The sequence below is a fragment of the Scyliorhinus torazame genome, chromosome 9 (genome assembly GCF_047496885.1).
Source record: "Scyliorhinus torazame isolate Kashiwa2021f chromosome 9, sScyTor2.1, whole genome shotgun sequence".
Taxonomy (NCBI): Eukaryota; Metazoa; Chordata; class Chondrichthyes; order Carcharhiniformes; family Scyliorhinidae; genus Scyliorhinus; species Scyliorhinus torazame.
Window position 1 is genome coordinate 267,027,146 of NC_092715.1, and position 18,001 is coordinate 267,045,146.

At 44.9% G+C, this 18,001-nt stretch overlaps 1 protein-coding gene across 1 annotated transcript; it reads right to left on the reverse strand.

The window, feature by feature from the left end:
- Positions 1-4,080: 4,080 nt before the first annotated feature.
- foxe1 (forkhead box E1) lies at positions 4,081-10,439 on the reverse strand. Its single transcript, XM_072517451.1, has one exon. It carries the CDS (start codon positions 10,346-10,348, stop codon positions 9,320-9,322), a length of 1,029 nt encoding a protein of 342 aa, XP_072373552.1. The 5' UTR covers positions 10,349-10,439; the 3' UTR covers positions 4,081-9,319.
- Between the last annotated feature and the right edge of the window lie 7,562 nt (positions 10,440-18,001).

Genomic DNA, 18,001 nt, shown 5'->3' on the forward strand with positions numbered 1-18,001 from the left:
GCAGCATATGAGGTAGACAACGTTGGCCGAGTTGCACGAGTATGTACTGCGTGGTACATTTTTTACAATTAAGGGGCAACTTAGCGTGGCCAATCCACCTACCCTGCACACCTTTGGGTTGTGGGGGCGAAACCCACGCAAACACTAGGAGAATGTGCAAATTCCACACGGACCGTGACCCAGGGCCAGGATCGAACCCGGGTCCTTGGCGCCGTGAGAACCACTAAGCCACCATGCGGCTCGTTGATCAAAATTTTAGTCACCCTCTTTAATGTGTTCTATAGGCTCAGTTTATGTTTTTGAGCTGGGACCTCGGTGCTTTGAGGTAGCAGTGCTAACCACTGCGCCACTGCGGCCTCCAATATTCATTGATAAATTGGAATAGTTACTGAAGTAGATTCATTTGGTGTGTGTTTTTTTTTTAAAAGGAAATCATTTAACAATAACAGGGAAAGATTCACTCTAAAAATTACAGCAACTCTGAATAAGTTACAATCATTGATCATAATTTAGTAAAGGAAACCCTTTCTTTCCAAAACTCGGTAATCTTCTGCTATCAATTAATTTCATAATTTAACATTCACCTCTGTAAACAGCCTAACAAGCACAGGCAAGAAAGTGGTTTTGTTTAAATAATTAACTCTGTTTCTATTTAGCAATCCCCTCCAGTAACAATTATCTCATGTGGCATTACAACAGTCTTATTGTTAAGAAAGATGTAATGAATCTTATATCTTTTAATGATTTGGGACGAATTTTAAAGAAATCTTAAATCAACCGGTATAACCTGTTTCCCAACAGACAGCAGGTAAATAGGACAAAGCATAAGAAAGAAAATGTCAAGGAGATATCTACACCTCACAATAATATGAAAACATGGAGATGGATGAAATCTTTTACCCTTTCAACAAATTCAGCATCTCGGAGAATTTACTGCTTCTACAAACCTGTGAATCCAGACCGTGTTGAGTTTTGTGCCTCCACACACTTGAAAGTAATGGGTGGCACAGTAGCACAGTGGTTAGCACTGTCACGTCACAGCGCCAGCGACCCATGTTCGATTCCTGGCTTGGGTCACTGTCTGTGCGGAGTCTGCACATTCTCCCCGTGTCTGCGTGGGTTTCCTCCGGGTGCTCCAGTTTCCACCCACAAATCCCGAAAGACGCGCTGTTAGGCGAATTGGACATTCTGAATTCTCCCTCCATGTACCCGAACAGGCATCGGAGTGTGGCGACTAGGAGCTTTTCACAGTAACTTCTTTGCAGTGTTATTGTAAGCCTACTTGTGACCATAAAGATTATTATTATATTACTTTGGCCACAGTCCCTCTGAATAGCAAACCTTTCCGGATTGAGTTTTACAACTGATACACTCAGGTTTGCAATCACCCTGGCCATTGGGGATCCATTTCAATGCCTCAGCTCAATGTACTGAATTGAATTGTGATCATAAATGCCAATAAATATTCTTAGGCTGTTCGCACAATTGGAAAAGAAATCTTCGCACCCAATCCTTAGACCCCCAGATAGCCAATGGGAAATTGAGGAGCAAATATGTGCACAATTTGCAGAAGTGCAATAATATAATAAATTAAAAATAATAATATGGTAATTATAGTGGATGATTTCAACTTTCCCAACATTAACTGCGATAGTCATTGTGTTACAAGATAACTTTTTAGCTCGGCATGTGGAGGGTCCAACAAGGGATGGTGCAGTGCTGGACCTAATTTTGGGGAATGAAGCCAGATGGGTGGTTGTTGTGATAGTGGGGGAGCATTATAGTGATAACGACCACAACATGGTGCAATTTAAGTTTGTTAGGGACAAGGAAATAGACAAATTGCAGAAAAGGGTGTTGGATTGGGGGAGCGCAGACTTTAGTAAAATAAGGCAGGATCTGGCCAAGGTAGATTGGAACAAGTTACTGGTGGGGAGATCTACAAATGAGCAGCGAGGGGGTGTTTAAAGAGGAAATGGGGAGGGTACAGACCCACCATGTTCCCTCTAGGGTAATAGGAAGGAATAACAAGCCCAGAGAACCATGGATGACCTGAGATATTCAGGATACAATGAGAAGGAAGAGAGAGGCTTTTAGAAGTACAAGGGGAGCAAATCAACAGAGGCATTAGTGGACTACTGAAAGTGCAGGATGGAGCTTAAGAAAGCAAATAGGAGAGCAAAGAGGGGATATGAGAAATCTCTAGCTGGTAAAGATAGGGAAAATCCAAAGATATTCTATAAATATATCAATAGGAAGAGGATAACCAGAGAAAATCTAGGGCCCATTGGGGACCAAGAGGTGAATCTCTGGGTGGAGCTAGGGGACATTGGAAGGTGTTAAATGAATATTTCACATCAGAATTCATCCAAGAGGAGGAAAACCCGGGGAGAGAGACTGTGAGGTTATTGAACAAGTTGATACAGGGAGGGACGAGGTATTGGAGGCGTTGGCAAGCTTAAAAGTTGTCAAATCTCCAGGTCCGGACGAATTGTGCCCCAGGTTGCTGTGGGAGGTGAGGGAGGAGATTGAAGGGACCCTGATCTTAATTTTCAATTCTTCTCTGGCCATGGGAAAGATGCCAGAGGTCTGGAGAACCGCGAATGTGGTCCCATTATTTAAGAAGGGCTGCAGGGATAAGCCAGGGAACTACAGGCCAGTGAAGTCAGTGGTGGGGAAACTAATGGAGAAAAGTCTGAAGGAGAGAATCTATCTCCACTTGGAGAGGAAAAGTTTGATCAGGAATAGTCAGCATGGTTTTGTCAGAGGGAGGTCATGCCTAACAAATTTGATTGAATTTTTTGAGCACGTGACTAAGTGTGTAGATGAGGATAGTGCAGTTGATGTAGTTTACATGGATTTCAGCAAATTCTTTGACAAGTTCCCACATGGGAGATTTATAAAGAAGGCAAATGTACATGGGATAGAGGGGAACTTGATAAGGTGGATTCAAAGCTGGCTGAGCTGTAGGAAACAGAGGGTGATGACAGACGACTGCTCTAGTGACTGGAAGCCAGTGACCAGTGGTGTACCACAGGGATCTGTTGGCCCCCTATTATTCGTCATTTATACAAATCACTTAGATGACTATGTGGAGGGTAGTAGGATCAGTAAGTTTGCAGGTGACATAAAGATAGGCCGGGTGGTTAACAGTGAGGAGGCCGGGTGGTTAACAGTGAGGTTGAGTGTCTTGAGTTACAGGAAGAAAGAGACAGGATGGTCAAATGGGCAGAAAGGTAGCAGATGGAATTTAATCCTGAAAAGTGTGAGGTGTTACATTTAAGAAGGAGCAATCTGACAAGGAAATATTCAATGAATGGCACCACGCTGGGAAGTCCTGAAAACAAAGAGACATTGCCATGTTTATAAATAGATCTCTGAAGGCAGAAGGACAGGTTAATAGGGTGGTGAAAAAGGCAGATGATACACTTGCCTTTATCATTCAGGGCACAGATTACAAAAGCAGGGAGGTCATGTTGGAGTTGTATAGAATTTTGGCGAGGCCACAGCTGGAGTACTGTGTGCAATTCTGGTCGCCACATTATAGGAAGGGTATGATTGCACTGGAGGGGGTGCAGAGGAGATTCACCAGGATGTTGCCTGGGATGGAACATTTAAGTTATGAAGAGAGGTTGGATGGCCTTGGGTTGTTCTCACTGGAGCAGAGAAGACTGAGGGGTGACCTGATTGAGGTGTAGATCATGGACAGGGTGGATAGGGAGCAGGGTGGGTTACGACGGGACACAAGTTCAGGGTGAGGGACGGGAGATTCAGGGGGGGGGGGGATTTGAGGAAAAACATTTTTACCCAGAGGGTGGTGAGGGTCTGGAACGCGCTGCCTGGGAGGGTGGTAGAGGCGGGTTGCCTCATATCCTTTAAAAAGTACCTGGATGAGTACTTGGCCCGTCACAACATTCAAGGCTATGGGCCCAGTGCTGGCAAATGGGATTAGGATTGGCAAATCAGGTGCCTTTCATGCAGCGGTACAGCCTCTGGGCCAAAGGGCCTTTTCTGCACTGTATTTTTCTGTGATTCTGTGAATCCTTGTAAACTTTACAAGAAAAAATCTTCAATACTCTGTTAAAATCACAATAACCCGGATTTATTGAAAAAGTAGATTTGTCAAGTAACAAAAGTGCCTCTTAACCATTAAAGCATGTAAACCATTTTTTTCATCCGCAAGTGTCATAATCTTAATTCTGCATTTAACTAAATATACAATTACTAATAATAAAAACTGGAAATCATCCCTTGACCATTATTTGATAGTAAAAGAAGCCTGCCTGATCAACAGATCTTTTCAGTTCGCTTCCATTTTACCAACATTACACTGGTGTAAGAAGATTATTGTTGCTTATAGTTATAGAACTGTGACCATTTCTATTGTTTAACCAGAGGAAGAAATAAAATATGATTCTAAAACAAATTTGGGTTTAGCATTTTGTTTTTAAATTACAAATAAAAGTAGGTAGGGCGATGTACAACAGTTATATCTTATTGTGGTTCAGCTAAGATGATATTCCTGAAGTGACAACATTCCTGCCATTCAAACTATATATTCCCGCCAGTTTGAGGTCCTTTTTTGCGGTATATCGAGTCACACCGTGTATAGTTTCTCAGTCACAAAATGTTAAAACACAAACAATCACCTGAGAGAAATTTCCAGATATTAACATCTCAGTGATCTGGGATTCAATAACGACAATACGTTTGGCTAAAAGTGTTTCAACGCATCACCTGTGTATCTCAGATTTTTTTCATAAAATATATAGAAATAGTCCATCATAATACTCCCTGCCTAACAGCACAGTGGGTGTACCTACACCACATGGACTGCAGCGGTTCTAGAAGGCGGCTGAACACCACCTTCTCAAGGGCAATTAGGGATGGGCAACAAATGCTGGCTTAGCCTGCGACACTCACATTCCAGGAAAGAATGGGGGAGGGGGGGGGGGGAAATCAGAAACAAACCTTTTTTCAATCAATAAAGGGATCTCTGATATTGTTTATACTCTGGGTAAGACATGATCACAGTGGTTAGCATGGCTGCCTCAGAGCACCAGGGACCTGGGTTCTCTTCTGGCCTTGGGTGACTGTGTGGAGTTGGCACATTCTCTGGAGTGCTCTTCCAGAGGGTCGGTGCTGCCTCTTTCTGCACTGTAGGGATTCTCTGGTTCTATATGCAGCCTCTTTTAGAAAGGGACGTACAATCAACACTCTGCAGTATGTTACATACAGAACAACACAAAATCTGTTCAACTTGTATGTCTTCCTCCTCTCAGTAATCTCTGTCAGTAACAGAAAATAATAAATACTGAAGAGCTAAAATATATATCATCGTATTTCAGTATATTCCAGACAATTTGCATAATGGGAATGGGTGGGGTGCGGGGGGTGGATCTCCACTGATTGAAATCATACCTCACACAAAGGAAGATGGTTGTGATGGTTTGAGGCCAATCATCTCAGCTCCAGGACATCACTGCTGGGGCTCCACAGGGTAGAATGTCCTAGGCCCCAACCATCTTCAGCTGCTTCATCAATGATCTTCCTGCCATCTTAAAGTCAGAAGTGGGGATGTTCACTGATGACTGCACAATGCTCAGACTATTCACGACTCCTCAGATATTGAAGCAGCCCATGTCCATATGCAGCAAGATCGGGACAATATTCAGGTTTGGACTGATGTGGCAAGTAACATTTGTACCACTTAAGTGCCAGACAATGACGACATTTATCAAGAGAGAATCTAATTACCTCCCCTTAATATTCATTGGTATTAATAATAAGTCTTCACATTCCCACCATTACCATCCTGGGGGTTATCATCGACCAGAACTTTAACTGCACCAGCCATATAAAGGCAACAGGAGAAGGTCAGAAGGTGGGAATTTTGTGCTGAATAACTCACCTCTTGATTTCCAAAAGCATGTCCACCGTCTACAAGGCACAAGTTAGGAGTGTGATGGAACACTTTCCATTTGTCTGGACGAGTGCGGCTTCAACAACCCTCGGGAAATACAACACTATCCAGAACAAAGCAGCCTGCTTCCATCCACCATCTTAAACATTTGCTCCCTCAGCCACTGACGCACAGTAGCAGCCGTGTGTACCACTTACAAGATGCACTGCAGAAATCATCAAGGCTCCTTCAACAGCACCTTTGAGCCCCGTGACCTCTACCACCTAGAAAAGCAGCAGATACATGGGATCATCATCATCTGCAGGTTCCCCTCCAAGCCACACATCATCCTGACTTGGAAATATATCTTCACTGTCACTGGGTCAAACTCCTGGAACCCCCTCCCTAACAGAACGACAGGAACACCCTAACCACACTGACTCCAATTGTTCAAGAAAGTGGACTGAAGACTGGGGTGTGGCAGAGGTGGATTTACCACATTATGCCAAGGAACAGGGACCCGACCAATGGGGTGAGGGGGGGGGGGGGGAAGAGAGAGAGAGAGAGAGCACCATGTCAGTGAGCTACAATCATAGCCTGATAACGCTACATTTGCTGATAGGCTCAAGCTGGTCAGCCAGCAATGCAGAGCGACATCAAACTCTGATTGGTTGAGTCTTCCCAGAGCAGGAAAACACACTGGTCTGAACGTTGAGGTGTGCACAGGCGAGGAGCAAAAGGGAACCACAAGCAGGGAGAGACCCTGAGGCAGAAGATCCTGTGGTTTACATTCGCAAAACAAAAGGTGCAGCCAGCTGGTTTTTCAACCCAGGACCAAGGGCAGGCCAGCCAGCAACAATGAGGTACAAGGCGCCAGGAGATGTCGATGAGGTGGGAGATTGTCTTGAAGACCCGAGGTGAGTGAGGTTAGCAAGAAAACAAAACATAAGCATTTTGAAAATAATCTGGTCTTTTACGAAATGAACACTTTATTTAACAAAAAAGATATTCTTAAGGCAATCACCTTTTTGAAAAAGCATTGACACAGAGGTAAACTTTCCCCCATGCGTGACCCCCACTTGTTAATCAACCCTGTGGTGAATGTTTATCGGCAGGCTATTGGTGGGACTAAGCCTCTCAAGAGTTTATGCAAAGTAGAAATTTAAAAATTGCTAAATATGTAAGCACTCTGTCATTTTGTGTATTAGTGTATTTTTGTGGCATGTGCCTTTACTTTCTGTGAGGCGAGGGTGGGCAGGATCGGATCGGAGGGAATAATCTGAGAATTAGAGGTCATCCGATTAAAACAGAGAGGAAGAGGAAATGAGTCTGCACCGACCCGTGGAATACCCTTGGAATGGGCACCCTACTTAAGCCCATAACTCCACCCTATCCCCATAACCCAGTAACACCACCTAACCTTTTTGGACACTAAGGGGCAATTTAGCATGTCCAAAGATGTGCAGGTTAGGTGGGTTGGCCATGTGGGAGGAAACCGGAGCACCCGGAGGAAATCCACGCAGACACGGGGAGAAAGTGCAGACACCGCACAGACATAACATCAGAAGACATAGGAACAGAATTAGGCCACTCAGCCCATCGAGTCTGCTCCGCCATTCAATCATGACTGATATTTTCTCATCCCCCATTCTCCTGCCTTCTTCGCATAACCCCTGATCCCCAGTGACCCAAGCCGGAATCGAAGCAGGGTCCTTGGAGCTGTGAGGCAACAATGCTAACTATTGTGCCATCAAGGGTTATGGGGATAGGATGGGAAAGTTGAGTTGAGGATTGTATCAATTCTGGCCTCGGGTGACTGTCTGTGTGGAGTCTACACGTTCTCCCAGTGTCTGCGTGGGTTTCCACTGGGTGCTCCGGTTTCCTCCCACAGTCCAAAGATGTGCAGATTAGGTGGATTGGACATGAAATGAAATGAAATGAAAATCGCTTATTGTCACAAGTAGGCTTCAAATGAAGTTACTGTGAAAAGCCCCTAGTTGCCACATTCCGGCACCTGTTCGGGGAGGCTGGTACGGGATAAATGAATCCTTTGTGTCCAAAAAGGTATGGTTGGGTTATGGGGTTAGAGTGGAGGCCTGGGCGGGGTGCCCATTTCGGTGCAGACCCGATGGGCCGAATGGCCTCCTTATGCATTGTAAACTCTAAATTATCATACAATCATACAATTCACAGTGCAGAAGGAGGCCATTCGTCCCATCAAGTCTGCACCGGCCCTTGGAAAGAGCACCCCACTTAAGCCCCTACCTCCACCCCATCCCCGTAACCCAGTCACCCCCACCTAATTCTTGGAAAGAGCATCCCACTCTAAACGCAAAGCACATCTTATTGTTCCGCGCGTTTTGTGTATCATTAATAACGTGTTACAATATCCAACTTATATCCCAACTGTCCTAACAATCATCATGGAATTCTAAAGGCCGAAGTTTTTCTTTGCACAAGTCAGTCGTGTAATCCCCAAACCCCAGGAGATTCAGCGCTGGAGATAAACCCCGAATTTAAAAAGATTTGCAATCATTATCCTATTTTTAAAAAACCCACAACAGTCCTTCGACCAGTCCCTTGTCCCCGAGCCCTTGCATTTTACACAGTGCACTGAACCCTGTTGATTTGGTGCAAATCTTGGTCCCTTTTGCGAGTGATGTGACCGTTTCCAAATGCAACGAGGTGGATGATCACATCTCAATGTAACTTTTCAAAATAACCCCCCCCCCCCCCCCCAAACGCACGGACACCATCGATGCGAGAGAATAAACTCTTAATAAATGTAGAAGCAATCTAGGGTATTGCAAAATCCGCAACATTCAGAAACTCTGATGTATATACCCCTGGTTGAGTGAAAATCTTGAGATTTACTTTCCAAATTAGTGTCGAATTTCCCACCAATTATTTGCGAATGGCATCAATCCTTTCACTCGGTGTTTTAGTTTGTTGAAGGCGAGCTTGTTCTTGAAGAGTTGCTGACGCCAGCTTCATATCAAAGTTAGACATCGTCTCCTTCCTGTGTCCACCTCAAAGAGATTGTGGCCTAATTTTGGCAAACTGCTCAGTGCGAGTGAAGGCAGTAAGTTATCAGGATCATCACTCCATTCCCCAAATCGTGCAAAAATCTGCCCCAACTGGCGAGCATGAAGCGAGAGAAAACCACACACACAGCCGTCAGTGTCAATACTGCTGGAGTAAGTTCCCTTTAGAAAATATACAGCTCAAAATGCAAAGAGTGTAGACAAAACTTTACAAGTGTTTAAAGATGGGCTGCAATGTGCACATTCAAGTCAATGATTAACATCTTGACATTTGGCACCAGGATCAGATGTCAAATTGATTTAATTCTTGGGGCGATGCAGATTCACTTGGTTTATGGCGGGACTCACCAGGGAGATTCTGAAGCTTATTTTTTTAAGTGGAATAGTCAATCCCGTCCACGTTTCCGCAGTAAGATGCGTGCCTGATGTGTGCACCTGTGCAGTTGTTCGGCCCGTTGCTGCTATACTGTCGTAGGGGTGGGAAGTGGGCTGGAGAGATTCGTTCAAAGGGCTCCATGGACTCATTAGTTGCCGGGGAGAGAGGGACAGACAGGCGGCTGGAGGCGCCATACATTTGGCCGGTGGCTGGGCAGCAGGTCGATTGATTCATGGGGAGACGTGGATTGGCGCCCATGTAGGTATAGGGCACAGCGTTGGAATACAGGGCTCCATTGCAGCCTCGAGTCTGGTAAGCTGTGCCTCCAAAGTTGTTATAAGCAGGGCTGAGTTCTGCTGGACATGAGTTAGGGGGGAGCTGGCTCATATCTGTCCCCGAAGCCAGGCTGCTGAAGGTCAACATCCTGGACTGGGTGCTGCAAAACGCCGAGGGGGGCGGGGAGTAATGGAGAGGGGCATTGGGGGCAAGCTGGGGAGGGTAGCTCACATTGGCGTAGATGGGTCTTGTGTGGGATCTGCTTACTTGCATTGGAGCGAAGAGGCCGTGGTCCTGCAGGAGGCTCGGGTAGCTGGAGGTATCTGACCTCTTGAACCTCCTCCTCCTTCTCAAGAAGCTGCCACTGTCGAACATGTCCTCAGCCCCTGGGTCGAGTGCCCAGTAGTTGCCCTTGCCCGGCCGCCCTGGCTCCCGGGGGATTTTGATGAAGCAGTCATTGAGGGTGAGGTTGTGCCGGATGGAGTTTTGCCACCTCTTGGGGTTCTCCCGGTAGAAGGGGAACCGCTCTGTGATGAACCTGTAGATGCCGCCCAGGGTCAGCTTTCTGTCCAGGGAGTTGGCGATTGCCATGGCGATCAGGGCGATGTAGCTGTAGGGGGGCTTCCCTCTTTGAATGGGCCGCTTGCGCCTCCTCCCCCGGGGAGGCTCGCCAGGGTGGGCGGCCGACTCCTTCTCCCCATTCACCACACAGGCGGCTGGCGATGGCGACTGCTGACCCTCTGCTGTCATCCCTACAACAGGGGGCCCATGGCACTGAGACAGGGTGAAGCGTGCAGGCAGGAACCTCACACACCTTCCCCACCTCCAGCATCCAGCTGCTGCGCCGGCGCCTGCAGAGAACTGCTCTTAATTCCAAACTGCAGTCACTCCCCCTGTCAGTCATTTAAATAAACACACCCATTGCTCCACTCCAGAAATTCCGTGTGCAGGTTCCAACGCAGTGCCACGAAGAATAAACATGTCCTGATGACCATCCCCAAATGTCCCTCAGCATCTTACTGCTGGGGTTTGCAATGTGGCCTCGTTGTTCTGACCCTCCCGATGGGTTTGAGCAGCTACACAATCCCAACATTTAACAGGGGGAGGGGGGTGTCGGGAGTGGGATTGATTGGATATCTAGCAAAGAGCCAGCATGGAAACGACTGGCCGAATGGTTCAATCAATGATTCAATCATGAGGATGGAAACGTTTCTATTGCTCCTAAATGTGTCTGGGGTTAATTTGGGATTTATTTCTAAACCGGTTCTAATTGATGAATTCAATGAAGGGACTTCTGGTAAACTCAGACATTCCAATCATTCGATTCGATCCGTAAACAACAAAACAAATGCCCCTTCAAGGAATGACATCTCTGGGTAGTCACAAGCTTATTTGTACAGCCTGTTAAACATTGAGAAGTTCCCCACTGGTAAACATCAGATAAACATTCGATGCAGAATAATATTGAAGCAAATTGCAACAGTTTAAAAAGCTGCTTTTAATATTTAAAACCAGTCACCGTCAGTGCAACAGTTAAAGTTGTAACCGCACGTTTCCATTTGAAAGATTCAAATTGAATAGAATTTGATCAGGATTTGCACAGGAATTATTCTCTTGCTTTTACCCCTTAACTGGCATTTTCTCCCGGTGTGTTTTATTTTAATTTCCAATAGAACCTCTGTATTTTTATTTATTTCAGTACTTCAGTATTTCATTAAATATGAATTCATATTTAATCATGAATAAATATATATATTTATAATTCCACCTTTAACAAACTCCGAAACCAACTCGACAATTACCGTTCCCTGAAGTGAGAGAATTCACACTTTGCCAGGAGATTGACTATAACAACATGTAAAGCAGTTTGTTTTCGCCAACCTTCTCATGATAGTCGACTGGATGCACGCTGTATACTTTTAAAAAGATAAACTGTAAAGAAAAATTTAAAAGTCGCCACACAAAGGCTTTATGGATCTGAGAACTGGGATGTTTCTACAAGATCCTGGAATGAGCAGGTATTTAAGTGTGTCAGACTGGGATCACCAGGAAACGCGGGAATCGAGAGAACGATTCCAAACGGATCCTAAAACACAGGCTGGGGAAATGCACAACGAACGACCTGGAAAAAGGGTTGAGACAGGAGATGGAAATCTAGTGATATGCCTGACACACCATTGGGGGGGGGGGAGAGAGATAATGAACGAATCATTCATGGACGATAATGAAAAGAGATTTCACTTTGTACATCAAAAATATAACCCAGTCTCCTTCCATAAAGCTGTGGGAGCTTTCGAATTTACTCTGTGAACAGGCGAGAGAAGAATTGGAGTGATTTCCCCCACAGTAAGGCAGTTTGCTTGCTCAGTAAGGGTAACATTTGCGTTTGGATTTCACCCCTCCCCCCCCACACCCGGCTCCTCCAGGTTTCTCTGGAAACACATTTAATCCCTCTACCTGCCGATCCAGTCCGGGGATCCGAACCTGGATGGAACAAGAAGTCAGTAACAAAAAAAACTGATTCCCCCCCCCCCAAAAAAAAACTGATTCCCCCCCCCAAAAAAAAACTGATCCCCCCCCCCCCCCCCGAATCTTTAGATTTTTCAACGCGCTCGACCATTATTCCCGGTAACTCCGAAATTTCTACAAACCATCGAATGAAATTGAATTCGCGCTGAGAATCGTTATTAAAAATCCGTTGTAGCTAAACGGAACAGACATAGTTACCTGGGTCACACCGCTCGCTCTCCGTGTGAAATCACCGGCCTGAGATCTTTAACGTTGTTCAATGTCAGTAAAACAACAATGTGCGATGATGTAACCAACTATTTAATGTAAGAAAACACTCGCCGAGTTGCTACAGGATGGATGTAGTTAAGGGAATCCCTGAGCATCGAAAAGGGAGGTTTAGAGAGGACCATCGCAAAGTTTACTGGGGACGGTGAGATTCGAGTAGGTTTCTTTTTTACAGGGTTGGAAATTATTTGAAGTGGGCATAGATCTAAAGCCAGGGGTAGAAAATTTAGAGGGGATTTGAGGGAAAACCTTTTCCCCCAGAGGGTGGTGGAATCTGGAATTCGCTGCCTGAAAGAGGGGTTGGGGCGGGAACCCTCACGACATTGAAGGAATATTTTCATAAGCACCTGGAATGCCAGAGCAGACAAGGCAAGGGACTAAGTGCTGGAAAATGGGATTAGAATAGATAGGTGCTTGATGACCACCACATACATGATGGGCCGAAGGGCCTCTTGCTGTGCTGTGAAGCTCTTAAAACAAAGGTAGTTTTAAGGGAATTGGATTTGTATTGGTAAATATAGGGCAGCACGGTAGCATTGTGGATAGCACAATTGCTTCACAGCTCCAGGGTCCCAGGTTCGATTCCGGCTTGGGTCACTGTCTGTGCGGAGTCTGCACATCCTCCCCGTGTGTGCGTGGGTTTCCTCCGGGTGCTCCGGTTTCCTCCCACAGTCCAAAGATGTGCAGGTTAGGTGGATTGGCCATGATAAATTGCCCTTAGTGTCCAAAATTGCCCTTAGTGTTGGGTGGGGTTACTGGGTTATGGGGAAAGGGTGGAGGTGTGGACCTTGGGTAGGGTGCTCTTTCCAAGAGCCGGTGCAGACTCGATGGGCCGAATGGCCTCCTGCTGCACTGTAAATTCTATGAAAACTATGAAATATTAGAAATAAGGTATAGTTTTAAGTGGGTTTAATTCAATGTTTCTGTGCCTGGAAGGGTAAAATTTAGATTCATGCTGGACAATGGTGTTTGTTTGTGTGGGGGTTGGTTAAGTTCCAACTGTGTTTCTATGGTGCTTAGAAAAGGCTATGGCATAAAGAATAGAGGCCAGCAGAGGTACGTGGGCATTGCTTAGGAACTGGGGCCTTGTAAGGTAGCTTTTAAGTTTGGTTTAGCTAATTTGACTGGAGTTGGAGATAGGCAGTCAGACAGAAGGCAGCGCTCAGAGCTCTGCTAGAAGCAGTTAGTTTAGCAGGCTTACAGGGAATATCTCTCTCAGCTTTGCTAGAAGAAAATCCATCCCATGGAATAATGGTTAAGAAAACAAGTGCATGGAGAGATTGATTTTGATGTTCACCTGGGTCGGGGAATTAGCCAGGATTATGAATGCTGTACTGCCTGTCTCAGAGGAAGAGGCAGTCGTGGTAGTGGTGGTGGTGGATGGGGGTTGGTGTTATCAAAGATGATATATTATTATTGGGCGCCGAACATGAAGAAACTGTTGGGTTTGTGTGATGATCTGGAGGCTCTGTGGGTGCGGATGGAGCTGAGCTTGTGCAGGGTGTCGGGACGAAGGGTGCTGGTAATGGCTTCGCTACCTTTTCCTCCAGGGAAGTACTCAGGGAGTCTGGTGGTGGGCTTAAAAGGGACTTTGTGTGTCAATGAGACCATTGTAGCTTCAGATGCCATTTGTAATCCACCTTAACACCGGGCAGCAGGGTGGCACAGTGGTTAGCACAGCCGTCTCACGGGCCCAGATCCCAGGTTCGATCCCGGCTCTGGGTCACTGCCCGTGTGGAGTTTGTACATTCTCCGCGTGTTTGCGTGGGTTTCGCCCCCACAGCCCAAAGATGTGCAGGGTAGGTGAATTGGCCGCGCTAAATTGCCCCTTAACTGGAAAAAATGAATTGGGTACTCTAAATTTAAACAAAAAAAAACCCTTAAAACCTGTGTGTAATTGTTAAGGGGAAGTAAAGGAGGGTTTTACCATAATCCAATTGTTCATGTTTAATATAATTTATTTCTTATTGTTAAAACTAATTAGCGGTGCTATGACGCTCCTCCAGGTTTTATATATATAAAAATGGAAAGTTTTGAGCCTGGGGTTCATTCTGGGATCTTCCCGTCCAGTTATAACATCTACTCTAGAGTTTTGGGGAAAATGAAGGCATTCCCGCCAGTGACCCGGGAAGGGAGGGATATTCAGGAGGTCGGCAGAAAGACACTGGGGCCCCCAAGATCACAAGGATAGAGCGCACCCGCCAAACACAGACCTGCAATTTTACCATTTAAAAACAAACATGTTTTGCAAAAGAAAAACCCATCGAACATTCATTATTATTTTCTCGTGACCGTGATATCTAATCTTTCAACCCACAGGTTTCACACACGTTTCATAATTCGTTTAACCCCCAGCTTGTCCAGCCTTGCACTGAATGTTTTGTGTACATCTTTGAGAATTTAAATCCACAACCGCGCCATTAGGTGCCATTCAGAAATACTACAAATGGAGAAAATTAAATTAGAACGGGAAATTGAAGAGTATTGTAATTATTATCAGAATATTTTAGCTGTTTAAACACATTTGCAGTGTTAATGTAAGCCTACTTGTGACACTAATAACGATTATTATTCTGGCCATTCACTGCGTGTGACTAATATTAAAACAAACTTGTTTTTAACACTGGTACTAAAATATTAAAAATCAAAATCACAACAAGTTTTGTAATTTGTTTAAAATCTAACCGCTCCTTTCTACCTGATAGATGTCCACCTGCCTATTGATTTTCACCAAGTCCAATTGTTTTCTATATTATAATCGATTCGATCGAAATTGCGTTAAAAGGTGATAAACGGCATCTTTTGGAACTAACATTAACAGCTGAACATGACTTTCTGTCCCAGTTCCCAATAAGAAATACTTCATAATCCGAATTTAAGCTTTATTCAAATCCACAAATGATTTGAGAGAGAAAAACGCCTTCAAACAGTTTCTCCTGTCTGTTTTCACTCTTTGAACGAGGATCTTCCTATTATTGGAAGGTGAACAGGGTTATTCGAGTTGGTTAGATCTGAGGACGCAGGGGTTAGGGTAACATCTGAACACAACCCCATGACATTCCGCTTTCTGTTTCCAGACACGCCTGGTATTCGCATTTTCGTTCTATTTGGGCATTTTCTTTCCACATCTGAAGGTAAATGTGAATTTTAGTTATAACTCGCGCTGTTAATCAGGCCACTGGACACATTTCCATCGAAGCTTTTACCAGTTTGAGGATAAACACCCCAGTCCCGTTCAAAACGCACACAGCCAAAACCGAACCTTGATTTCTGCAACGAATGTCAGTTGGAAAGGGAGTTTAGCTGCCAGTTGAAAGCGGCTAATTGGCACAATTCTTGAGAACGGCTTTCACCCACAAGGATATCGACCTGAATGTTCTTTTCTTAAAGTGAACTGTGCGGATTGTTGTGTTTCACAGCGGGATTCGGTGCTCACATACTCCACATGGAAAATGTCACACATTTCAATCTGTGATGTAGTTAAGGCCATGTAGCTGAAAACAGTAATGAGAGTTAAGTCACCCCAGCGCCAGCATCTACTCAATTCAGCGTGGGTTGGATTTGGACACTGTTTTCCCAGCACCTCCTATTTTTGCTTTTGGATTCAACCCCCAAAAAAACCCCACGAAATGAAACACAGAAACAGCATGTAGGGTTCCCAAATGAAGGGGGAAATTGTTTAGCTGCAACGCTGAACTTTCATTGTAAATACCCCAAAATAACAAAGATAGGAACCTAATTTAGAACGGAATTCTGAAGAGTAATTATTCACGAAAACCTTTTAAACGACGCAGTTTTACAGAGCAACAATGAATATATATTTGATATCTATATATATTTAACGTTGAAGCATTGTCTGACTCCTGCTTCTATTCGGGAGCTGAACACACCCTTCCTTAAAACAATTTAGATAAAAATGCTTCCTCTTTATTTGTGAGTTGGGAGCTTTATTCACAGAACGCTCTTAAGGAATATATTTGAATGGAAAATGTTTGAGCTGACCACTGTTGTAGATTTTTATGACAATGGCCACAGACTCAATGTAACCCAGAGACACCGGCCAGATCAGAGCCTGTATCCAATGACATCAGCCTTTTATAAATCAGTATATTTCATTCTGTTTGGTGGTTGTAATTCGGTGGTGGTGGTGGTGGTGGTGGGGGGGGGGGGGGGGGGGGTAAAGGCCAATAGAAAATAAATGCAAATGAGCATGATGATCACAAATACATCCCCTTTCATTCAATTAAAAGAGAACTTTATGCAAAATTCAAATTCAAATCATAAAACGAATTTAACTGCCAAACATTAAAGACACGGCATCAGAGAATAATGTTCAGATAGTCACACAGCATCTGTAGAGAACATAGAACATTACAGCGCAGTACAGGCCCTTCGGCCCTCGATGTTGCACCGACCTGTGAAACCACTCTAAAGCCCATCTACACTATTCCCTTATCGTCCATATCTCTATCCAATGACCATTTGAATGCCCTTAGTGTTGGCGAGTCCACTACTGTTGCAGGCAGGGCATTCCACACCCTTACTACTCTCTGAGTAAAGAACCTACCTCTGACATCTGTCCTATATCTATCTCCCCTCAATTTAAAGCTATGTCCCCTTGTGCTAGACATCACCATCCGAGGAAAAAGGCTCTCACTGTCCACCCTATCCAATCCTCTGATCATCTTGTATGCCTCAATTAAGTCACCTCTTAACCCTCTTCTCTCTAACGAAAACAACCTCAAATCCCTCAGCCTATCCTCATAAGATCTTCCCTCCATACCAGGCAACATTCTGGTAAATCTCCTCTGCACTCTTTCCAATGCTTCCACATCCTTCCTATGATGCGACGACCAGAATTGCATGCAATACTCCAAATGCGGCCGCACCAGAGTTTTGTACAGCTGCAACATGACCTCATGGCTCCGAAACTCAATCCCTCTACCAATAAAAGCTAACACACCGTACGCCTTCTTAACAACCCTCTCAACCTGGGGGCAACTTTCAGGGATCTATGTACATGGACACCGAGATCTCTCTGCTCATCCACACTGCCAAGAATCTTACCATTAGCCCAGTACTCTGTCTTCCTGTTACCCCTTCCAAAATGAATCACCTCACACTTTTCTGCATTAAACTCCATTTGGCACCTCTCAGCCCAGCGCTGCAGCTTATCTATGTCCCTCTGTAACTTGTAACATCCTTCCGCACTGTCCACAACTCCACCGACTTTAGTGTCATCTGCAAATGTACTCACCCCTCCCCTTCTACGCCCTCCTCCAGGTCATTTATAAAAATGACAAACAGCAGTGGCCCCAAAACAGATCCTTGTGGTACACCACTAGTAACTGGACTCCAGTCTGAACACTTCCCATCAACCACCACTCTTTGTCTTCTTCCAGCTAGCCAATTTCTGATCCAAACTGCTAAATCTCCCTGAATCCCATGCCTCCGTATTTTCTGCAGTAGCCTATCGTGGGGAACCTTATCAAACACTTTACTGAAATCCATATACACCACATCAACTGCTTTACCCTCATCCACCTTTTTGGTCACCTTCTCAAAGAACTCAATAAGGTTTGTGAGGCACGACCTACCCTTCACAAA

Excerpts from the sequence above, each read along its gene's own strand:
- foxe1 (XM_072517451.1), bottom strand. The coding sequence starts at position 10,348 with ATGACAGCAGAGGGTCAGCAGTCGCCATCGCCAGCCGCCTGTGTGGTG.